Source organism: Mustela lutreola, chromosome 3 (assembly GCF_030435805.1).
Source record: "Mustela lutreola isolate mMusLut2 chromosome 3, mMusLut2.pri, whole genome shotgun sequence".
Taxonomy (NCBI): domain Eukaryota; kingdom Metazoa; phylum Chordata; class Mammalia; order Carnivora; family Mustelidae; genus Mustela; species Mustela lutreola.
In genome coordinates, this window is record NC_081292.1 from 138,368,184 (window position 1) to 138,394,034 (window position 25,851).

At 34.5% G+C, this 25,851-nt stretch overlaps 1 protein-coding gene across 1 annotated transcript in view; it reads right to left on the reverse strand.

The window, feature by feature from the left end:
• Positions 1–25,851, reverse strand: part of AGPS (alkylglycerone phosphate synthase) — a 151,368-nt gene that overhangs the window by 18,935 nt on the left and 106,582 nt on the right. The window contains exons 15-19 of the mRNA XM_059166946.1: positions 21,432–21,501; positions 20,022–20,083; positions 14,991–15,080; positions 9,867–9,966; positions 7,529–7,586 (exon numbers count right to left, since the gene is read on the reverse strand). Of these exons, the coding sequence (XP_059022929.1) occupies positions 7,529–7,586; positions 9,867–9,966; positions 14,991–15,080; positions 20,022–20,083; positions 21,432–21,501 (380 nt within the window). The remainder of the gene's footprint in view (positions 1–7,528; positions 7,587–9,866; positions 9,967–14,990; positions 15,081–20,021; positions 20,084–21,431; positions 21,502–25,851) is intronic.

The following is a 25,851-nucleotide window of genomic DNA, read 5'->3' on the forward strand; positions in this document are numbered from 1 at the left end:
TAAGCAGGCTCCATGCCCCTTGCAGAGCCTGACAGAGGCTCAATCTCACAACCATGAGATCTTAACTTGAGCCAAAAATCAAGAGGTGGCTGCTTAATGGACTTAGCCACCCAGGTGCCCCTAATTTTAATTGATTTAAATTTAAATAGCCCAACGTAGCTTAGTGGGTTTCATATTAGACAATACATAACAACACTTTAAAAAAATTTCAACTAACATCACTTTTAATAGATTCACATCTGAAAATATCTATATGTTTTTTTTGTTATACATTTTTTAAATTTAAAATCTATTAACTAACATATAGTGTATTATTAATTTCAGAGGTTGAGTTTAGTGATTCATCAGTTGCATATAACAATCAGTACTCATTACATCACGTGCCCTCCTTAATGCCCATCACCCAGTCACCCCATCCCCCACCAACCTCCCCTCCAGCAACGGTCAGTTTGTTTCCTGTAGTTAAGAGTCCCTTATGGTTTATCTTCTCTGATTTTATCCTAATTTATTTTTCCTTCCCTTCCTCTACATTCATATGTTTTTTTTTCTTAAATTCCACAGGTAAGTGAAGTCATATGATAAGTCTTTCTCTGACTGCTTATTTTGCTTAGCATAATGTCCTCTAGTTCCATCAGCTTCACTGCAAATGGTAAGATTTCATTTTTTTTTTTTTAAAGATTTTATTTATTTATTTGAGAGAGAGACAGTGAGAGAGAGCATGAGCGAGGAGAAGGTCAGAGAGCGAAGCAGACTCCCCATGGAGCTGGGAGCCTGATGTGGGACTCGATCCCGGGACTCCGGGATCATGACCTGAGCCGAAGGCAGTCGTCCAACCAACTGAGCCACCCAGGCATCCCAAGATTTCATTTTTTTTGATGGCTGAGTAGTATCCCACTACACACACACACACACACACACCCTATATCTTCTTTATCCATTCCTCTGTCGATGGACATCTGGGCTCTTTCCACAGTCTGGTTATTATGGACATTGCTGCTAAAACACTGGAGTGCATGTGCCCCTTCAAATCACAACATTTGTATCCTTTGGGTAAATACTTCGTAGTCCAACTGCTGGGTCACAGGGTAGTCCTATTTTTAACTTTTCGAAGAACTTCCATACTGTTTCCCAGAGTGGCTGCACCAGTTTGCATTCCCACCAACAGTGTAAGAGGGTTCCCATCTCTCTGCATCCTCATCAACATCTTTTGGGTGTTAATTTTAGCCATTCTGATGGCTGTGGAGTGGGATCTCATTTGATTTGCATGTCCCTGATGAGCATTTGGAAATATCTATTAGAATTAACTGTTTATCTCAAGAAACTACAAAAATTAATCATTCTCTAACAATCTAATAAAGTAGTACAGACATTCCGACTAACAAACATCTTACTTAGAAGAGTCTTGGATATAAAATTGCTGGGATCTCTTTAGAGGTCCAAAGAGAAATATTAGTATCGAGGCCATCTATTCTAGGATGGTGATAGACCTGAGGGTGTAAGCTACAACAGGCAGCTTCTGGAATTGTATACATGGAAATTGTATACAGGGATCAATACAACCTTTACAATAGATTTTCAGTCAGTTCTCAAATCGGTTTGTCCTATGATACAGCTGTAATAATTAAATGTTCAGTGAAATTATGGGTAAAATTGGCTGGTTTTGAACTCTATTTACAACATTACTTCAGTGGAAAAATATTAGTTTTGTGAGAAAAAGCCAGTCACAAAGAAGGAACCAAAAGAAAAAAAATTAATTTAAAGGACAAAACTTTCTGCCATATTATGGTAATCTGATAATCAATATTGGAAAAGCTATACTCATCTGGTAGGCATCAAAAGATCAAAATCACAACCAGGATACTGATATTGATATAGTCAAGATACAGAACAATTCCATCACGACAAGGATACCAGTGTTTTCTGTTCTACAGTCACCCCTTCCCCACAACCGACCCCTAGAAACTGTTAATCTGTTCTCTATTTCTGTAATTCAGTCACTTCAAAAATGTCATAGAAATAGAATTGTATTGTATGTAATCTTTGGGGATTGGCTTTCTTTTACTCATCATAATTCCCTGGAGAATTACCCAAGTTGTTGCATGCACTGATAGTTGGTTCCTTCATATTGCTGAGGAATTGTCATGGTATGGATGTACCAAACCACTAGCTGAAGGACATCTACACTGTTTCTAGTTTGGGACTATATATTGGGTAAAGCTGCTCTAAATACTCACGCAGAAGTTTTTGTGTGAGCCTAAGAGTTTAATACCCTGCTATACAATCCCCTGGTATACATAAGAGTATAATTGTTGGGTTAAATGCTAGTTGCATGTTTGATTTTATAAAAAATTGCCAAAGTGTCTATAGAGTGGCTATACCACTTCACATCCCTTCCAGCAATGTATTATTGATCTAGTTTATTCATATCTCACCAGCATTTGATATTGTCACTATTTTTAAATTTTAGCTTTCTGATATGTGTATAGTGATTTCCCTTATGGCTTTAATTTGCATTTTCCTAATAGCTAATGATGTTGAGCCTCTTTTCATGTGATTATTTACCACCTATATATCCTCTTTAGTGAAATTCTTTGTATCTTTTGCCCACTTTCTAATTGGATTGTTTGCATCTTACTCTTGAATTCTGAGAATTTTTTTTTTAAGATTTTATTTATTTATTTGACAGACAGAGATCACAAGTAGGCAAAGAGGCAGGCAGAGAGAGGGGAAGGGAAGCAGGCTCCCTGCTGAGCAGAGAGCCCGATGAGGGGCTTGATCCCAGGACCCTGGGATCATGACCTGAGCCAAATGCAGAGGCTTTAACCCACTAAGCCACCCAGGAGCCCTGAGAATTCTTTATATATGATAGACATAGGTCTTTTGTTGGACATGTGGTTTGCATGTTTTTTCTACCACTCTGTAGCTCAACTTTTCATCCACTTATCAGAGTCCTCCACAGAGCAAACATTTTTAATTTTGATGAGATCCAATTTATCAACTCTTCCTTTAAAGGACTAAACTTTTGGCGACCAGCTTAAGAACTCTTTGGCTAACTCTAGACCCTGAAGATTTTTTTCTTGTTTTCTTCTAAAAGCTTTATTATTTTATGTTTCATATTTAAGTCTGTTAACTATTTTGAGTTAATTTTGGTATATGATATTGAAATTCAGGTCAAGATTCTTTTTTTGGCTTATGGATGTCCACTTACTACAGGACCATTTGTTGAAAAACTATATACTTCCTCTACTGGGTTACGTCTGTATTGTTATCAAAATCAGCTGGACATACTTATGGGTCGGGGGACTTTTCTATTCTGTTCTACTGACGATGTTTCTCTCTCTCTTCCAACAGCACAATCCTGATTTTACTAGAGCTACAATATTAAGACTTGAAATCAGGTAGATAGATTCCTATGATTTTAGTCTTCTTTTTCATAATTGTTTTTCCTAAGTGTTTTGGCTATCTAGTTCCTTTGTCTTGCCATATACATTTTAGAATAATCTTTAATGTACCTACTAAAAATTTTGCTGAAATTTTTATAGGAATCACATTGAACAAATATGTAAATCTGGAAATGGCTGTCTTCACTACGTCAAGTTTTCAACCAATCCATGAACACAGTCTCTCCATTAATTTGTCTTCTTTGATTTTTTTCATCAATGTACTATAATTCTCGGAATACTGATCCTGTATATATTTTGTTAGATTTATGCCTAAGTATGTACAAATTTTATTAGATTTATGTTCACTTCATTTTCTTTGAAGCAACTGGAAATGGCATTGTATTTTAAATTTTGGTTTCTCTATCTTTGTTCTTAATATTAGAAACGTGATTGATTTTTATGTATGCTCTTAAATTCTGCATATCTTGTTTTTATAGATTCTTTGGGATTGTCTACATAGACAATTATGGCACCTATTAATAGCAAGAATTTTATTTCTTCCTTTCCAATATGTATGTCTTTTATTTCACACTACGGTTTTAACAAAGGGCTTTGAAGCCAATCTTTTGCTCATTCTTTTGAGTCGTCTCTTTTTTACTTTTTTAAAGTTTCTGATACTACTGGATTCTGTTAAGACCACAAACAAACAAACAAAACCTTGGAGCAGCTGCCCCACAGTTATTCTCTGAACAATAGGAAATAATTTTGGCTAGGTAAAAACACCAATATTTAAACTAAGACTGGTTTTATTTAATCAAAGAATTATACTTCCTGACAAGGACTTAGGTATAATATTAGGTAAAAACTTAAGTCATAAATTGAAATTAAGGACATGGCTGGTAAAAACTCTTTAAACTGACCAGCTCGTCGGTTATAAAAACAAGCACTATGAAGATTAAGTTAAGCAGGCTTTATATTTCCTATAGCCCCCAGTTCCAGACTACATCTGTTTTCTTTGATACAAAAAACCAGAGTTAAAATAGCTCCATTTATCACAGCATGATTGTAGGCAGACAAATCAGCCTGTCTGTTTCCAGATAGTGAAAGCAACCGTTATTAATCACAATTACAGGCCAAACCCTCTAAGAGAAATTGCATCAATATTCTCCCAACCACCAGCCCTTCTACTCTTGAACTCAAAAATGGTACTGAGAATGTCGTGACACTGCCTGAAGGTCAGTAAATAAAGATGACACTATGAGGTCAACTTGAGTTTTAAGTTCAGGATGCAAATTAAGGAAAATCTTTTCTTCACATAAAAAGAAGTGATCTCTCAAAAGCTCTGTCATTAGTTAAGTTTTAGCAGGACAATTAAACCTATTCAATTTCAAATTTATCTAGAAAGGTTTCTGTTTTATGAAACTATACTGAACAGCAGAGGATATTTGACATTTATAAATTAGATGATTAACTTTTAAGCAGGAGGCATTTATGAGAGTAGACATTTTTGTATAGCATATTTTGTAGCCAAGAGTGTGAAGGAAATTTCTTTCATACAGATTATAAGAGAACTTCCTATAGAATGAGACCAACTGCAGGTTACAACTGAAAATATGTTAGGACAATTGTTGTATCCTATACCTTAAATGTATGAATGTATCTCTTTCATATAAACTGTAATCCTTTCTTCAACAGTTAAGAATATAAACCAGAGTTTCCATTTGGAGTTGTCTATTGCTATTTTTTTAAGCCACTGGGTTTTTTTTGTTTTTTTTTTTTAAGTGCCTACTATATGCACGGCACCTTAGATGCTTTACATATCACATGTAACTCTTATAATAATTGTATTTTAAGTTATTATTTTAAATGTATTAATATACAAGGTAGGTACTATTAATTCTATTTCAGAAGAGAACACCAGCTCAGAGAAGTTATTTCCTTAAGGTCACCAGCTAGTTAAGTGCAAGAACCAGGAGTCAAATACAGATTTGATACCAATGTCTATGTTCTTTCGCCTTGTTTATAAGCCTCCCAACCTTTTATTTGCTTTAAGACAAAGTTTGAACGGAACCTTATGTACATAATGCATCTATGGAAGAATATTAAAATGGCTGCTGTTATACAGTTGTAGAGAAATGCACCTTATTTTACCCTACTTTTCTACTGAATAACTGGCTCTAATATATTTTCTCAGAAATATTATGGAATGAGGTGCCTGGGTGGCTCAGTGGGTTAAGCCTCTGCCTTTGGCTCAGGTCATGATCTCAGGGTCCTCGGATGGAGCCCCCGCATCAGGCTCTCTGCTCAGTGGGGAGACTGCTTCCCCCTCTCCCTCTGCCTGCCTCTCTGCCTACTTGTGATCTCACTCTGTTAAATAAATAAATAAAATCTTAAAAAAAAAAAAGAAATATTATGGAATAAACTGAGTCTTTTCATCATTAAACATGACCCCATATTCAAACAAGGCCTGACCATTAAATATTTGAAGATAAATTAGCAATGAGACTATAGCCATTTTAATATGAATGACTCAGAGCTATCTGCGAATTTGCAAAACTGCTCCAAATTCTGTGAGCACTTGGGCACTTAGCCACTCACTTAACATATTCATTGAGCATCTACTATACAGAAGAGCCAGTAGTCACTGTTTTAGGGACTGGAAAACACAGTGATGAACAAGATAAAGTCAGTAACCTCACTGAACTTATTCAAATGAGGAACACAGAAACTAAACAAAAGAACAGGGAGGATACCCTTAAGAAGCTGACATTTTTATCAGAGAACTAAACGATGGGAAAGTAAGCCATGAAAACATCTGGGGGAAAACAAGAGAATGGAAGAACATCAGAAAAAAAAAGAAAAGAAACAGCAAAAGCCTTGCAGGCTTTTAAGATTTAAGGAAATCTGGGGATTTCCCCTTTGCAGGGGAAAGGGGGCTGGTATGTCTGAAGAATAGCAAAAAAGCCAATGTTACTAGAGTAAAAAAGTAGGAAGAGATGTGGACGTAGAGACAGAAACATTTATATCCTTGAAGGTCCTGATAAGGAGTTTGGATTTTATTTTTAGTGTGAGGAGAAAGCACTGAATTTTGGGAAAAGATTACTCTGGCAGCAACAGAAATGACAGTAAGGGATCAAGAGTGGCAGTAGACAGACCAGCTAACATGCTACTGCAGGAGTCTCTGCAGAAAGAAAGTAATTTGAACTAGAATGCCCTGGTGGTGATGCTTCCAGGTAGCTGAGAATCATCAGCATATCTTTAAGTCCTGGGACTGAGGTCATCACCATCGGAGTCAACAGAGAAGAACAAACTGGCTCAGTGAGGAGTCCTGGAGGACACTCCAATATTTAAAAGTTTAGAAGAGGGCAAGCTGGCAAAGGGAAAGCATCTTCATTTTACCAGCACATATGAAATATACTTTGTATTTAGGCTTACCTAGTTTCTTTTTCTAAGCACTTGAGGAAACCAGGTAGTTTAGAGTTTTTTCTATGCAGCTATAATTTTTGAGCACACAGAAAACAAAAATATGAGAAATACAATAAAAATAAGATTTCTATTTAAATGAGGCAGAATCTTAATAAATACATAATCAAACCTAGCTACATTCAAGTTCAAGTCAATAATTTCTAAAAATAAATCATTTCATCAAACTTGGGAATCTTTAACAAATAAAGACCTATGGGCCTAGAACCTGAAAATGGAAATAAATTACTGAAGTTTTATTGTAACATGATCTGACCAGTATTTATTTTGTTACCTGATACTGACAACATGTTAAAAACCTTGTCAGGAAGTAAAAAAGCAATCCGAAAGTCAAACTGATTTACATGTAAGAGCTCAGAAAACAATAAATATCTATGATGCAGAAATTAAAATGTTGACTCATTTCTGTTTTAACATCTAAAGCATGGCCAAGTAATTAATTTATGTCTAAATTAGAGAAAAAGGATTTTATACTTTAAAAGAAGAACAGTAATGTTTAATATTTTGTCTCTGGATTACCACCACAACTCTAGGCTACCTCAATGACAGACATACAAATTCTCAAGAAATATCAGGTGCCCTCAAATTACATACTGTTGTGGCTCTCCCCAGCACTTTATCAAACCAATTATTTTTAACAGTAGGAATATTAGAAATTCTACCTCCATGGTGATGCGACAGGCTCCCTCCATTAGCAAGGATTTCTTCTCTAGCAGCTGCCTGTATTTGGAAACAACACAACAAACAGTTGCTATTTAGGTTTCACTTTGCAGGGAAAGAGTAAAACCCAGCTCCCAAAGGAGGCACATACTTCCTGGGTTAAATAACAAACTGGAAGCCTAATTTTTCTTTCTCTTGGGTTACCTACATTTAACCCAATTAAACAATTAAATATTAAACAATTAAATAGAAACAATTAAAATATGCAGCCTAGCTTTTTTTTTCCCCCCTGGTTTTTTTTTTTTTTTTTTTTCCCAGTGAATGGTCACAATGTCTACAACAGTCACTTCAAGATTCTAGAAAACAAGAAGAAGAAAAATGATCAATTCAGGAGCACCTCATTGTTAATAATAATAAAAAGTTTTGTGAAGACATTCCAGTCCTACTCTGAAGTAGACATCTCACTATACCAACAAATGTTACTAACCCACATTTATTTTAACTGCTTATTTTAACATTTAACTGCTTATTTTATGTCTACAAAAGTAAGCAATTTACCTGCAGCAACTCATTTATTTTCCACTACAGCCTTATGGGATAATTACAACTATCCGTATTTCACAGACAAAGGAAATAAGGCTTAGATGGTTAAACTGCTCACCAAATATCATAAGGTGGGCATCAGACTCAAAATCACTTGCAAAGCTACCAGAGATCAACCAGAAAAGCCCTTATGAAGAACATTACTTTTTTTTTTTTTTTTTAATTTTATTTTTTCAGTGTTCCAAGATTCATTGTTTATGCATCACACCCAGAACATTTCATAGGTCAATTCCTGGGACAAATTATGGTCAGACCTATTTAAGTGCAAAAAAACCCCCTTATTTTCTCCTCCTAACATGTTTGACCCTGATTAATCTCCTTATAGAGCATTAAGGTTAGAAAAATAAACACTTAAAGGAAAATAGAGAATGACTGAAGTGCAGAGTGGAAAAAAGGAACAGAAGTAGAATTACATTCAATTCATGAGTATATACCAGCCATGAGATGAAATAGCTACAGTGCCTAGAACTCAGAATTACTCAGGTGTGTATAACTATCAGGAATTAGGCCAGGGTAGAAGAGGGCCCAGGCAGGACAGATGGACCATATCTCATTGCAAAGCAACTTATATAAACCCTCATCACTGAGGATTTAGGGTTTCTCAAATTAATCCAAAAAAATGCTAGCATTATACCTTCTAACAAATTATTTTAAATAACTATTTTAAATTTAATAAATTATTACATTAATTAAACAAATAATTTTAAATAAGGCAATAACTATTTGAAATTAGTAGAGCTTAGAGAACTGCAGTTTGGATCAGGAAAAAGGAATAATTTCACTCTTGCAGTACAGTACTACAGGGACAGGGCCTTTGAGTAGTCAGAAGGTAACCAAAACATTGAAAGGCTAAACTGATGGAAAAGTATTTGAACTTTTGGGGGTGATAAATACGTTCATTATTTTGATTGACGTGATATTTTCACAGGTGTAAACATATGCAAAGCTCATCAAAATGTACATTCCAAATACATGCAGTTTTCTATATTTCAATTATACTTCAAAAAAGCTGTTAAAAAAAAAAAAAGGCACAGGAGGCAGCCAAACAAACCCTGCTACGGTTTGAGTCTAAAAGTGTGGCACTGAAAATCACTGCATGGTGCTACCTTTGGCAGGCATGCAATAACACTAAGACACTAGGTTTTAAACACTAGTTTAAACGGGAGCACACCTAAGGTTTTAACAAACCTCAATCTCTTCCCAGTTCCTCCGTAGTCTAGTCTGTCTCAACTCTAGGCATACTTGTAATGACAATTGGAATCTTAAGGCCACTGAAGGCATGTTAACAGAAACTAGCAGTAAATGAACCTCAGTGGCCTATGTATAGCTATAACAAACCGAAAATTTTAAAACTAGAATGAGGATATTACAGCAACAAAAAGCAAGAACATCAGGGCTGCTGACTTCAAGTGCAGCCGCCATAAGCAAATGGATGAATTGCCAAAGTGATATCAAGGATTCCTAGTTAAGTTAATCAGATTTCATATCCTGTAAATAACAACCAAAGAATCACAGGCTACAGAATATTAATTCTAACATCTCTAGAGAATATTACTTTTAAACTCACAATTCAGTATACAACTCAGTACACCAAATACGCTTCTCATTTCTATGAACTACCAACCAGGTAAGCCATTGAGTGATTAAAGAGAGTCAAACTAAAATTCACAAATTAATAGGAAAGTTTATTTAAATTAATAAAAGAATATAAAAGTATACTCATGTATGCAAAATTACCTCTGTTTGTTCAAACACAGTCAGTGGGTCACTTATTCCCCTGTAGTTAAAGGCAAAGTAGAAATAGATACATGCACCTGCATCGTAAGTCTGCGTCACCCTAAAAAACAAAGAGACAATTCCCACAAGATGTTAAGTGAAATCAGATTTAACATTTAGAAATGTAAAGGTAAAATCATTTAATCTGCTTAAGCCATAATCTCATTCTCTACCCAGACTCTTAACTCCATGGAAGGAATGGAGATTGGGTGGATGAAGGAAACACAGGAACTAACTGTGCTATTTTTAACAACTTTTTTTTTAGTAAATCTGGATTATTACCCAAAGAATTTAAAAAATTAAAAACAATGTACATTTCTCCAATTGATCTGAAATAAACAAAAACCCTACCTCCTCAGAAGAGACTGGTTTGGTTTGGTTTTGTTACAAAGTATAGGGAAGTTAATGAAGTCCCCAAACAGACTAGATGGGACTTGGTGATCCATCATAAGCCTTCTAAACTTGCTCAAAGTCAACAAAATAGGCATGAGAACATAAACCTTGGAAATAAGAGAAATGTTCAAATACCAAAAATGATCAGGCTGGGTAAAATACAGCAACTTCACTAACTTCATATTAATAATTATTAAGAACTTTGGAAACAAATTGAATGATCAGATCAAATGCAGTGACAAGGCTTTAAAATACTGTCTCTGAAGGTTTTACACTCTAGGCCCCATATGTGTGCATGTTATATGTGTGTTTACAAATGATACCAAGCACATTAGATTATTAAATCATATATATGACATATATCTGGGCTTTCAAAATGCAATTAGGTGAAGCATTTAGAAGAGGGCTAAGATAATCATAGTCAGATCTGTGAGTGCAATTTACAGAGGTTCCTACAAAGAATTTAATTTAACAGAAGGAGCATACAGAGGAAATACTCTTTTTACTACAACAATACAAACAGAATCTAATCTAAAATTTTAATGGCCTTTTAGGCCAAATGTTAGGTGCCTCAGAACAGAAGAAATGAACTGTTTAACAATGCTACTGTCAATTTGCCAGCTGTGTGTTTCTTCTAGTGTTAATTCACACTCATAAAAAAGATCCCTTGAATGTTTACATTTTAAGTATCAGATTTACAAAGTTTAAGAAAAACTGGAGAACAGTTTTAACAATGAGGGCACTATCATTTAGGAATAATCAAATTTAAATACATTGAAAGGATACCTGGATGAAATGAGTTGATAGCAATTAATAAAATATGTATCACTCATATTTGAATCAATATCAATAAATAGAAAATACAACTAAATGCTAACAGAGCATTGCTACCTTCCAACAAATCTAGGATCTATACCACAGAGTTCAGTTTCAATAGATAAACAGGCTTCTAAAAGTCATATAACAAAGTTTCACTGATCAGTAACTCAAAGACAAAGTAAAAATAATAAACATTTTTTTGAAAACCTCAATTTGGATCTACTTCAGAAACTGACTCAGGTAGGTCTATACCTTTTAATAGAACAATTCTATTATTTAAGACACTTAAATGCCAAGAGCTTCCAAAATTATCTGGACAAGTGATAGCATGCCTGCCAAGGTCATTATATTATTCTTTAATTTCTAATAAATTTTTGGAGTTCTTATGTTAGACTCACTGGCCAGGAATTCCTTCCCTTATGTTAGACTCACTGGCCAGGAATTCCTTCCCATAATTTAGGATTAGAATTTCTATTCCAGTATAAAGTACATTTTTTTTAAAAAGATTTTATTTATTTATTTGACAAGCAGAAATTACAAGTAAGCTGAGAGGCAGGCAGAGAGAGAGAAGGAGGAAGCAGGTTCCCTGCTGAGCAGAGAGCCTAATGTGGGGCTTGATCCCAGGACCCTGGGATCATGACCTGAGCCTAAGGCAGAGGCTTTAACCCACTGAGCCACCCAGGCACCCCTAAAGTACATTTTAATAGACAGAAATGAAATAAATGAGCCCAATAAATATGCCCTACAGCTAATTATTTTCCTTGGGACCTTTGATTTCAATGAGAGCTATAATTATTTCAAGTTAATTTTAGAATAAATTTTTAAAAATAGTTTAAAAAATGTATCTCACACATTCAACATTTACATTCAACACCACAATAACCTCCTTGGCCCACACTATTAAGCAGCTCAAATCAAACTAAACTAAAATCAAACTCTGGTTAAACATTAATTTTATCAAGTATGAGATACAAGAACTATATTTAAAATTCCTTACCAAAACTATTCAAATAATTAGACTGCACATTCTAAATTTTGGTTTTATAAAATGATCACAGAAGCTGAGCATTTAAGCTTTTATCAGAAAATCATTCTTAAAAAAACAGCTGCTTTATAAATGACATATGTCAAATTTAGTCTATCTACCTACAATACATAATAAAGAGCCTTAGTTAAAGCCCTTATGAGTTCCTTTTGAAGATCCAAGACTTGTGCTATCCTGAGGGCAGAATATTTTACTTCCCAATAACTTTCAGTAAGTGGTTTGTCACAGTGATATTCTCATAATGGAAGGGGAGAAGCCTGGACAGAGAAATAGAAAGGTGGGGCAGAAGAAGAAAGAGGGGACAAAATCTATTAAGTCGCTACTTGGTAAAACAAAGGAATAAAAAAATTCTCAACTACAAAAATATAGATTCCATTATTTAAAGTATTTCAAATTTTACTGGTAACAAATGACTTTTGGATTATTAGGCCTGATTTGCTTTCAGTATTACAGTAGGAGGCATGACAGACCGGACCACCAAAAGAATTAAGCATCAATTTGGGTTTATAATATAAACGAACAGAAAATTTTTTCTTAGACTTTAAGATAAAAAACTTACTTTAAAGGACATCTCCAAATTAAAAAAAAGAGAAAGAAAGAAAGAGAGAGAGGAAGAAAGAGAGAGATAGAGAAGGAGAAAGAAAGGTGTATATCGTTACACCTTTATTTGGAGAAGTTCTCTCCAAGATCAGTCACTAGGCCACCAGCAGGTTTATCAAGTTATAAGTTCTTTATTGTACAAAGCAAGGCCCCGATTTTCCCTTCCTTTAGATATCAAATGACCAGTCAATAATCCACATTTTGAGCTTTTATGTTTTTAGATTCATCCCCAAATACACTTGTTCTAAAACATGTTAATACGTAAATTAATACATAGGTTCAGTACTTCCTGAAATGTCATCAAACCCTGATATTCTCCCTCCCACACAGAAGCCAAAAACACATTTTCAAGTAGATCTTTCAAGCTGACATGAACATTTAATGTCTAAGAAAGAGGCTTTCCTCAGATCTCATGTTAGAATTTTGCTTTCTTACCCCAGCAAAAGCATAAAAATTTAGTAAATTCTGAAAGATATGTGTCCCAAAGGGGGCAATAAGTAGAACTAAGAAATATAATCTGGTAGTAGGGAAGTACGAGATGAGGATATAAAAGACAGAAAAAAGAAAAAAATCAAAAGAAATAGCAGTCTGAAAAGCATAGAAATATTTGTAGTCTTACAAATGAAATATATGCAAATCATCATGCTACATTAAAATATTAAAGAGGACTTAACAACTGGATGCCTTCATGAGGATTTGTCATTGGCGAAGAAAAACAGTACCTAAATTTTCCTCACTTAGCACTAGTATAGGTTGTCTACCTCAAGTTTCATGTAATGACCTCACAACAATTCAATGGTATTCATAAAGCCCTTCACATGCCCTCTCTCACATTTCAGACTCACAAACTCATCAAGTAGATGGTATTACACTGCCTTACTAATGATAAACTCTGAGCTCAGAGATTAAATTACTAATAAACAGCAAAACAGCGCCTTCACCTGTCATATACATGTAGTGTTACAAAACAAAGAAATTTAAAAGTAAACAGGAAGTTGCCATGGCCACACAGCTGGCCAGCAGGGTCTGGTTCTCGAGCTGGATTAGGCCCAGATCTGCCTTCCCAGGCTAAGATTAAGTGATTCTGAGCAAATCAGAACAAGCATCACAAATAGAAATATACAGAAATGGTATTTTGGTCAAGCATATTTATTGTTTAGAGTCCCGCATCAGGTACACTTAACAATAAGGATATTACATTATTTCCCAAATTACCTTAACTTCTAATTTTGCTTCTATTGTAATTTTTGGGTTTATTTCAATAATAAATATTGAGTTACATTCCTGAAAACCACATACATACACACACACACACACACACACACACACACACAGGAGAGGAAGTTATGTAACATAGAATGTTTAAAAAATTTTAAAGTGCTAGATAACTACTGTATCATTTACTTCAAGGATCCCCTTCACATAATCTCCCCTAATTTCCCTTTATTCTCCATTCCAATTAATTCTATAACTTTATAGATAAGTCAAGCTTGATTCAGTCTTCATACATTTAATCTTCTGGTGTTTTACACAGGTCTTTTAATAAGAAAAGATTGACTACAAAGTGCCACATCTCAAGAAAAACCTCCTTTTGGACTGCTGCTATCTAACAAAGAGGTCAAGACTTTCAGTTAACTGCCCACTGTGGAAGATATCAGCCACATGGAGTGTTTTAAATTTAAATTATTTGAAATTAAATAAAACTTAAAATTCAGTTCCACAGTTACATGTCAACAGCTCCACAGCCACATGTGGCTTGTGGCTACCGAAATAGCCACTCATTCCTTTATTCTATGCCCATTCATTTAATCAATAACAAAGTGGTTAAAAGCACCTTTTGTCTATTGAAGAAAAAGTTATGTTGAGTGTGTATTAAATTATACTTTCTTGAATATATGTGTGATTTACAGCTTCAGTGAACGAAGCGGGAGTCCTTTACTTATTCCAAGAGCTCCAAGGTTTGGCTCTGCACTAGCATGCTGTTCCAGTAGGGTAGAAGGCTCACTTATGGAAAGGTATCCTACTCCTAAAGCCCTAAGGACTGCATTAAAATCCTAGTGGCCCAGTCCTAAGAAGGTGGCAAAAGGGAAGTTTAGGAAAACTTGCTAAATGGAATAGACTGAAGATATTCCTCAGTTGGCAAATTACATTTCTCCACCAATTAGAAAATGTGGTTTGTTTTTCTTTTCAGGGTAAGTAGTATAACAACAACAACAACAACAACTCACCTGCAGGTAGAAAGAGGAGCAAACTGAACACCCTTCTCTTTGCATTCCCTTGTTATTCGCTCTTTTACATTTCTGCAGAGATCCACAACCCTAGAAAACATCATTGAACACAATATGAAATTTTCAAAAAATTTTCAAAAATGTGAATAGATGTTAGTTTACCTGGCATCCTTCAACTTATAACTTCAAAGGAGCAAAGTTCTTTCTTTTTTTGCCATAAGAAAGACAGAAGTCAGAAAAGCATACTCAAGCCTCCTGAAGGCGGTTTCTTATATTTAGGCAAGCCCAATTTCAAAAAAAATTTAATTACAAGATTTGAAAAGCTTTAAAAAAGCCATAATGAACACGTTAATGAAAACTCGATTCTGGGTTTATAGGAATACCAACCTGTGTCCATGTCTAAAACATTTCCCTTAATATAAAAATAGTAGTCATTGATGTTATACCAAATGTCCAATAGCCTACTGTTAAGCACCGAGCTAAAATACAGCTCAACAAAGACTTACTGGACATGAACTATGTGTAAAGCTATGCTAGACTGATATTAAAAGTCAATGAAAACAGACAGGTAAGAAATAGTTCTTTTTTTTTTTTTAATAAAAGATTTTATTTATTTATTTGACAGAGAGAGACCACAAGTAGGCAGAGAGGCAGGCAGAGAGAGGGGAGGAAGCAGGCTCCCCGCAGAGCAGAGAGCCCGATGTGGGGCTCGATCCCAGGACCCTGAGATCATGACCTGAGCCGAAGGCAGAGGCTTTAACCCACTGAGCCACCCAGGTGCCCCAAGAAATAGTTCTTAAAGGGAAGAGGGGATTGATAATATTCAAAATGTCAATCCTTTTTTCTAAATTTTAAATAAACTTTTTTTTAAAATAAACTTTTAATTTGAAATAGTTTTAGATACAGAAAAATCACAAAAACAGTACAAAGAGTTCCTCTTTTCCGAGTATCCTCTAACATTAACATATTATATTAACCATGACAGATTTGTCAAAACTAAGAAACTGACCTAAGGACATCACTATTAACTAAAATACACACTATATTCATATTTCATCAAATTATAAAATTCATTTTGACCACAAAATACTGTTGTTTTAAAATATGAAGGTATTCGATTTCTTTTGTTATTTAGTGTTTTTTTTTTTTTTTAATAAAGAGAAGCTTAGGCTTGATTTACTTATTTATTTATTTTTAAAGATTTTAGTTATTATTTGATAGAGAGAGATAGCGAGAGAGGGAATACAAGCAGAGGGAGTGAGAGAGGGAGAAGGCAGCTTCCCACAGAGGGGGGAACTGGGCTGGATCCCAGGACCCTGGCAAGGATCATGACCTAAGCCAAAGCCAGAAGCTTAACAACTGAGTCACCCAGGCGCCCCTTGTTGTTTAGTTTTTGATACAATTTTTAAGGTCCTATTTGGGAGTGGAGGAGATATAATGGTGACGTATCCATATTTGGGGAACAAGCTCAGGAAAAAGTTCTGAAATAGAAAATGGATGTCAATCAGAGCTTCCAGGGTGGAGATCCAGAGACAAAAGATTTGACAGATAAAAGATTAATCTATTTTTTTTAATATGAGCTATAACATTTTGTTATTACTACATATTCCATTTGTTTTGGAAAATAAAGCTCCTAAGGGACATATAAGCCACCTTATTCTCCAATAAACACTCTGGCTACACACTGACACTGACTGTATTTTAAATCTTGGTCTTTTTAGAATCAGGAGAACATAAAAGATAACAAAGAAACTCAAAAGGCTGGGCCATCTCTAGTCTAAAGACTGATTTGACTGTGTGAGAACCAATCTGATTTAAAAAACTAATATTTACATGGATTATGCTTTCTTAAACACATTAAAGTTACTTATACTTCCAATAAGAACAAAGAATATACATTAAAATATAAATATGGGATTTTAGTATTTTATTAGCTACTGTAGTAGCATGTCAAGTTTTTTTTTAATATGGTATCTGCAAGCTTTATAAATTCTGATTGATTTTATGAGAGTTCCAGGCAAACATGATTTATTAAGTTTATCTATGCCTCAATTATGGAATGATAGGATGTGTGTTTTTAAAATACTTCTTGTAAAAGTATTTGGATTATTGGAATTTATTGTGTCATTATTTTGAAATTCCAACTTATAAAACAAATACCTGAAATATAAATTAAAGCTACTAAACTTTAAGAGCTACAGGGGTTAATAAAGATTATAAATTTATAAACAAGTTCTTTATCATGACTCTAGAAGACAGAATTTTTTACATAACATTAATTTGTTACATAACAATAATAATAATAACAATAACCTACAGTAGTAATAAGAGTAGATGGAACCAAGAACTTGACTAAATGGTTAAAATCCTTAATGGGATACTTTCTAGAAATGATTTATACAGAGGGGGTTCCGAAAGCATTCTCTCATAGAACTTGTACAAAGTTCAGTCCATTTGGACTGATGATCCTATGGGAAAGAAAATAACTGTGTATACTTTTAAATTCTTACCTGACCTATTAGCAAATTTAACCCTGTTGATTACTTCCTATTTGAAAAAAAAAAATTTCCTTGGGCTTCTCTCACATCACTGGTTTTCCTCCAAATCCTCTAGATATTATTTTCTTTTGCTAGCTCTTGTTTGTATGCTCATCCCTTAAATGCTGGGATTCCCTGGAATTCATTCTCAGGCCCTCTTTTTTTTCCATTCACCTATACTACCTATAAGGGTTTGTATTTGCTCTCTTGGTTTTAATCCCAAATTTCATGCCAGTGAGTCTCCAAAATCTTTAAATCTCCAATTCAGACCTTTTAGACAGCTATTTTTATAGGCTGTATTCTTTTTTTTTTTTAAAGATTTTATTTATTTATTTGACAGGCAGAGATTAGAAGTAGGCAGAGAGGCAGGCAGAGAGAGAGAGGAGGAAGCAGGCTCCCCACTGAGCAGAGAGCCTGACATGGGGCTCGATCCCAGAACCCTGAGCTGAAGGCAGAGGCTTTAACCCACTGAGCCACCCAGGCGCCCCTAGGCTGTATTCTTACACCATTCCAGAGTTCACTCATAGGACTCAGCAGAATATTCATTGAGCACTTAACAGGTATAGCCAAGGCTACAGAGAAATACCAATAATCCCGTGAGAGACTTATGCATGAAAAGGCCTAGCAATCTACTAATGTGTGAAAGTTGAAGACTGATCCCATGGGTTTCTGCTAAACATGGTCTCTACCTAGCTAAATGTTTGAAAGAAAAAGCAAGTTGCTGAGTGGGTAACAAGTAAATTTTATGTCAGGAATGTAGCTGCTTTCCATTAATTTTATTTAAGAAAACTTCAGCTGATGATATTGTTTTAAATGAAAACAAAACAAATATACAACCCTGTATAAAAAATACTGTCAGTGAGTAAAATAAATATATAAAAAATACACAAGAAAAGGATTTAAATAGTGAAAAGATAGAAGTGATTAGCTTCCATAGTTCCAAGAATAGAAAGACAAATGGCAATCGTCAACTAATAGTAACGGATGAGGAAATTGATAATGCTGAAGAAGTTAACACTACACTAACCTACCGTTCCCAGCAAGTAAATATATAAAAGACTAAAATGGTCTTTGAGACAACTATGAATAGCTACCAAATGATATTTGCTGTTCAAAAGTTCAGATGTCAGAAAGCTGATTTTTTTTATTTATAAGATTTATCCCCTTGTTAAAATATCACATCAAAAACTAAGTAACAGATTGGTACTATACACTTGATCACTGTTTTATAATGCATGGACTATGAACATCCATGCACCAAAAGTTAGAACCCAGAGTAGATAAAAAATGAATGCAGAAAAGTAAAAAGTTTTCTGGGGGTGGGGAGTAAAGAGGTTAGAGTAGAAAAAAAATGTTAAGATATGTAATATCTACAGGTGGATTCATGGGGATGAATCTTTTATATCTAATTTACTTTACAATAGCTTTAAAATAATTTGTATATTTTATAAAGAAAAAGTAAAATGTAAGGCATACTCAAACAAAAATGTACTAACAGTCTTAAGAATTTTTATTACTGAATGAGTTAACTCAAAAGTCCATTTTTAATATCTCACATTTGTTCATCAGTTTTTATTATCAATTCCCTAACCAGTATCTGTAGGTACATGTGTATAATGCAAAAAACAGAAATTGTACATAATATCTTAAGCTGGATTTCTTTTAGAAATCACTGAAATATAAGTTAAAATCTTACTTAATAATACCCCTACAAATATCAAAAGCTAAATCATTTATTACAAGAGAAGTGGTTTTAAAATTTGGGGGGACTTTTCAGAGGATGTTTAAGTTATTAAGCCCTTAAAATTTTACACCAAAGCTAGTGAAACTATACATTGACACTTAAGTGCTCAATAAGATTCTTCTTCTTCTATGGGACATGGACAAATCTGCCTCAAACAAACAAAAAGGCTCACAAATCTGACATTCTGAAGAAGATACTGATTTTTTAAAATATTTATTTATTTTAGAGAGAGAACACGAGTGGAGGGGAGGGGAGAGAGAGAGGGAGAGAGAGAATTTAAAGTAGACCCTCTGCTGAGTCAAGAGCCCAATGCCGAGGCTCAATCTCATGACCTGAACTGAAAGAGAGAGTCAGATACTCAACTGGCTGGAACCACCCAGGCATCCCAAAGATATTAATTAATTAATTAATTTATTTATTTATTTATTTTTAAAGATTTTATTTATTTTTTTGATAGAGAGAGATCACAAGTAGGCAGAGAGGCAGGCAGAGAGAGAGGGGGAAGCAGGCTCCCTGCAGAGCAGAGAGCCCAATGTGGGGCTTGATCCCAGGACCCTGGGATCATGACCTGAGCCGAAAGCAGAGGCTTTAACCCACTGAGCCACCCAGGCGCCCCCGAAAGATATTAATTTAAATAAAAGAGTTCCTTTACAAAAATTTAAAAATTCATATATTCATATACAAAGATACATTATTTCAGCAACTCCTATACCATATTTGAATAATATTAGACATTTTATTATATTTTACCTGTCCCAAGGAGCAGAAGTCTCGAAAGACTCTCCTAATACATAGTATTCCAAGCCCAAGTCCTGTCAAAACATATATACAAAAATCAAGATATTACAACAGGCACAGAAGAATGAATACTATTGTCATATTGCTAGTATGTCACATAATTTTTAATATTACCTGTTTCTAATGTAACCTCCACTGCTCTTTACTCTCCACTCCATAAAAGCACTAGAAAGTGGCCCTGAGAGTGAGCTATAACCTCTAGGAGGACAGGAACTTTGTCTGTCTTGCTGTCTTCTGTACCCTTGTACCAGGCAATGTGCTTGACACATGGCAGGAATTTAAATATTTCTCCAAGGAATGGAGTCTCTAAGAACTGTCTGTGTACATGCCCAGGAAAACGTATATGCTTCAACTTCACTGCAACCTAAAATTTAGATCTTACCAAGGATTAAATTTTTTTTTTAAGACTTTTTTTAAAAAATTAACTTGACAGAGAGAGAGAGAGCACAAGTAGGCAGAGTGACAGGTAGAGGCAGAGGGGAGGCAGGCTCCCTGCAGAGCAGGGAGCCCAATATGGGGCCAGTCCCAGGACCCTGGGATCATGACCTGAGCTGAAGGCAGATAGTTGCTTAACTGACTAGGCCACCCAGGTGCCCAAAGGATTAAGTTATTTTTAAAATGAGAATACAATCCAAGCTTTCTTAGAGAAGTAAAAACAAATTTTATATAAGTTTATGTATTTCCTTCAGAACAATTTCCAAGTGAATATTTAGAAAATTCAGCACTTAGGAAAGTTAAATTCTCAGTAGAACATTTGAGAAATGACTTTTTAAAATAAGACCCTTCAAATTACATAAAAAAAGCAATATTTTCAAAATGTAACCCTAGTAAGAGCAAAAACAACTACAAAGCTTGAGTTTATTACAGCCAAAGTAGAAAAACAAAACGAAATAAATGAATAAACTTCTGAAATAATACTTTCCTATCGGATAGTATAGTAGACTCTTGGTCAACATGACTAATAAAGTTTCTCAAAAATAGAAAATCTGGAATTAGAAAAATTTTAGACAAATTATTTTATTTAGAATTAATTTTATATAGAAATCATCACCAGTGAACCAATAATTACTTGGAACCAAGTTAAATATCAATTTTTAAAGAGTTAAAGAAAGATTATATATCTTTAGAAGAGATTATGAACCAGTCAGAGTAGAATGACCTAAATAATCTTTAAATTCCTCAAAAACATATAAGGAAGATTTCACTGGGCTTCTGAACACTTGTAAGCTAGTCCTCCATTCATGTAAAATGATGTGGTACACCATACTAGATTAAAATTTAAGAAAATAATTTTATTCATTCAAAGAAAGGAAAAGTATGGTCTGCAACATAAACTGACAAGGGAAATAAGAGGTAACTTACTCGAATGTATGCGATGACATAGGTCAGCAAATAACCTCTCTGTCCATTATCTTCTCCAGCTGCCAATCCACTGTAATTAAAGAACAAACTGTGAATATATATCAGATGTATTTATTAAAAATATATAAAATTAACCAAACTAATATGACACCCGAAGATAACTGCTTAACAGATTAACAAATATTACATTGCATCTCATTTTTAATCTAATTTATCATAAATGTATCAAAGAGCTGTCAAAAGAATGAACTTGGGTAACAAAAAGCTAAAAACACATAATATTTCAGTTTGGTCATTAATTTCAAACTTTTATCTATCAAACTAATAAAACTGACTCATACGAACTCAACTACTTCTACCCATTCTGACAACAGAGAATTAGCCAGGAGAAACAAATTTAAGAAAACTTTAATAAACTTCACAAGCAAAACAAGATACCTAAAATACTCTTATTTTATTCATATATTCTTATCCATATATTCATGTGTCATTACAGTCTTGTTCACATATAAAGATGTACAATGATGGACTACATCTTCCAAATGCCAAGAAGTTTTTTGCATACTCATGCACATTGCATATGAAGTAACAGACACAGTGTTTATTTTATGAAATTTATAACTTAAATGAGACAAAATATATGTACACAGAAACATTAAAGTTTAGGAAGCAACATACAATTACAAGAAAACAGGTAAGGTTTTATTACTATGAACTATTCATTTCAGTTTGAAAGTAGTTTTATCCACAGAACTGTATTTGGTGATCTAGTTAGAACTAATCCCGTATGACATATAATTCAGTCCAAGTACTCTGCTTTGTAAAAGTCATTCTTATTCTACTACCTTCAGTAAAGAGCTTTCACTTTTGCTTGTTCCCATCATCAGAGAGAAATTAAATTTTAGCTATTCTTAGTCAACTGATGAAAACTTAGCATAAACTCCCAAAGTGCCCATGGGGAAAAAAATCCCTCAATAAAACCAGATAAAAAGAAAAGTGTACTTTCATGTGACTTTCTTGGGTCATAATGGGTGATAAACTTCTCTGTCTCTCTGTAGAATGCCATAATTACACCTCCTTGGTCTCAGGATGCTGAGCCCTTAATCACAGTGTTGCCTAAGACTCAGGTCTTGAACCTCTGTTATTTGAGCCTTCTCTGGAAGAATCAATTTTCTTATTGCTTCAATTAACACCTTAGAGTTAAGTTCTTGCTTCCCCCTAAGTTTTGCTTGGATTTAGCAGTAAGTAATACTTCATAGATGTACCTTTATGCTATATAAATACCGTAAGGCAATTTTAAACTCAGATGTAAGGGCCAAATCAGATTTCCTGACTTAGAATACAGCTGCCTATAAACAAATCAGTATCACCCAGGGAATTGACAAACACTTGACAGGAGCAGCTCTAGTCTTGGAATACAATGGAATGGAATGGAATACAATGAAATGAAACGGGGGGGGGGGGGGCTGTTTGTATTACTAAATGTTAATGACCAAAGAAGACAAAACTTAAAGTCAATCAGTTGAAAGTGAAAGTAAGAAGAAATAATATAATTCTGGATTGAATATATATGGATTTGAGGTCAGGGTAGGAGGTCAAATAAAGCTCTAAAACAAGAAGCAAACAAGTCAGAAGTTTGCTGTGGTAAAGTGCGTGCATGGAGGAAAATATCTGAGTCTATACCTCAGGTAGATAAGAAGCAGAGTCAGACACTGAGTTCAAGAAAGAAAAAACACTACTGAGCTAGGAAACAGGAACAATTCATCTCGGGGCTAGCAGCAGAAAGAAAGGACAGTGAAGACTTGTAAAGGTTCAGGAGACCTGCGCTGGAAATCCCTTAGAAGGCACGCTCTAAGCACGTATTTGGTGGGAAGTAACAGGTAGGGATATTTAGTAGACCTGTCTCTCTTAAAAAATCAGGATGAGAAAAAGTCCTACTCTGCAATCCCATGTCAAGCCGTTTTTCTTTAGATCGTGTTCTAACATCTGGTGGGGTGGGAAGATCTGCTTCACTTTGGGATTCAGTGTGACAAACCACACAGAAACATGCATTTTCTTATCCAAAACAGGAAAAAACCAAAGTCATTCTAATTATTCATAAATCCCAAAGGAGAAGAAAAGTCATTCTGGGCTTGCTTTTCGGAATCACAGGTTTTCTGGCAAATTTAGCTTTCTGTAACTTCGATCTCTCTCTCTTTCTCTTTCTCTCTCTTTTTGTAACTTTCAGAACTCTATCTTCCAGACAGGATTACTTTAAAATACAATATATAAACAAGAGTAGGGTGTAAAAATTAAATGCTTCTAACTTGCCCTTTTGCAGCCATTTTGGTATTTAACTTGGGTCCAAGTAGTAATTGGTTCACTGGTGAGGACAGCTATATAGAATTAATTCTAAATAAAATATGTCTAAAATTTTTCTAATTCCAGATTTTCTATTTGTGATAAACTTTAAAAGTATACTAAGGTTCAAACCACTTTATGGCAAAGTAGCAATATCCATCTCTTACTTCCTACTCCTCTCCACAAATCTCAAACATCAATTAACAAGGTTCTTAAATAAATTTAAACCTGTTTCATGAGAAAGGGCTGGGAAGACTAATGAAAGAGGAATGAGAGACAATCTTTTTATATAAAAGAGCCATCTGGTGAACCTAATCACTCTCATGTTGAATTACATTAAACAACTTAAGCACACACTTTAAAAATAACAGTAACACATTACCTTAAGTTCTATGATAAATGACAATACATCTGTCATGATTGCTGACAGGGAATGTTTATTCTGTTTAACCCTTAGAGAAGTTAAAGTATATTGGTAGCAAACATAGATAAACCACCAAAGTATGATTATTCAACATTTGCCTATTATGTTCCATTGGCACATACGTGTTCAAAGGTATGTAACAGTGTTAGGGTAGGGGTATAAGGAAAAAAGGAAAAATGGCTAAGATAACACTTAAAAATGTTCTAAACTGTTGGGAGTACTTTATTTAAAATAATCAATTCAAAGCTAATGAGGTAGTAGGAACAGAAGATAAAACAAAAGAACAGAAAATAAAGGATAGATGAATAATGTCCTAATTCAAAATAAAATACATGAACTAAACTAACTAATCAAACTTTAGCAGAAAGAAATTTATGCTGCTTTTTAGTTATGCAGAAGAAATCATTCATTGGGGAGCAAGGGCTGGACAAGTGGCATCTTATGTAAGAAAAATATCCCTGAATCTTTCAGTGATTAGAACGAAGAACTAGTGCCTAGGGAGAAACACAGAGAAAACCAGGACTTCTGCTAGAAAACCATATGAAGATATTTCCAAGTATCAAATCAAATCAAAACCAAAATAGCCCTAAGTCATCTGCCTAATGACAGCCTGAATTGTTAATACAGAAGATTCCTGCATCCAAATGAAGGAAATCAGGATGAAAGCACATTAAGAAATTAATTATAACATAACTAATAAGTACCAAATAATAATAGCCAAAAAAAGAGACCCCAATCAGAGTTTGAGGTTTAATGTTTTGCCCTTGCTTTAAATAGGTATCTCACTTACTATAACCTATTTTAATGGATGATTTTGATATGTTTTGTTTGATATAAACAGATAACTCGAATGAACTCAATAGTTCTGAGGCTTCAGTATCAGTATCTAAAAAGACCTGGATTCATCCTAAGGAAGTTCATTTTTAACTTCTAAGATGTAAATGACCGGAATTACATGGGAAAAACAAGACAAATTATATGACAGCAGAATTCATGACAGTTGGCGGCTCAAATTAAAACTGACAAAATGGCTCTGATAAATACCTAAAGATTAAAATACACTGTTTAAAGAGGGGCATAGCAGTTAGGAATATATGAAACAGAATAAAAATTGTTAGGGAAAAATATTCAGTTTCCTTAATTCTTTCAACAAATGTTCAATCAAGCATCTAGTATATACTAGGCATCAGCAGTGATATCCAAGAGAAGACAGGACAAGCCCTATAAAAAATTATGTCTTACCTCACATGAAAAGGCATTTTGCCATCATGCTACCCACCCAGTTCAATAGGAAATGTAGCACATTATTAACTACTAATGATTCTGCTGGCTACTCTGAATTGTAATTAAACTTAAAGATACCATAAAGTAAAATTTCTATACATGTGTATCCATGTGTGAGGGTGTGTGTGGGAAGTAGGTTGAGGACCAAGGGATTAAGGTGAAACTAAGCAAATTTACCTTATTTATATAACATGATTCGAATATTATAGTGTACATTTCCCTACAAGTGCTCCTGAACAATTTTGAAATCCCAATTAAATATTTAAATATATAGAGCGCCTGGGTGCTCAGTGGGTTAAGCCTCTGTCTTAGGCTCAGGTCATGATCTCAGCGTCCTGGGATCAAGTCCTGCATTGAGCTCTCTGCTCAGAG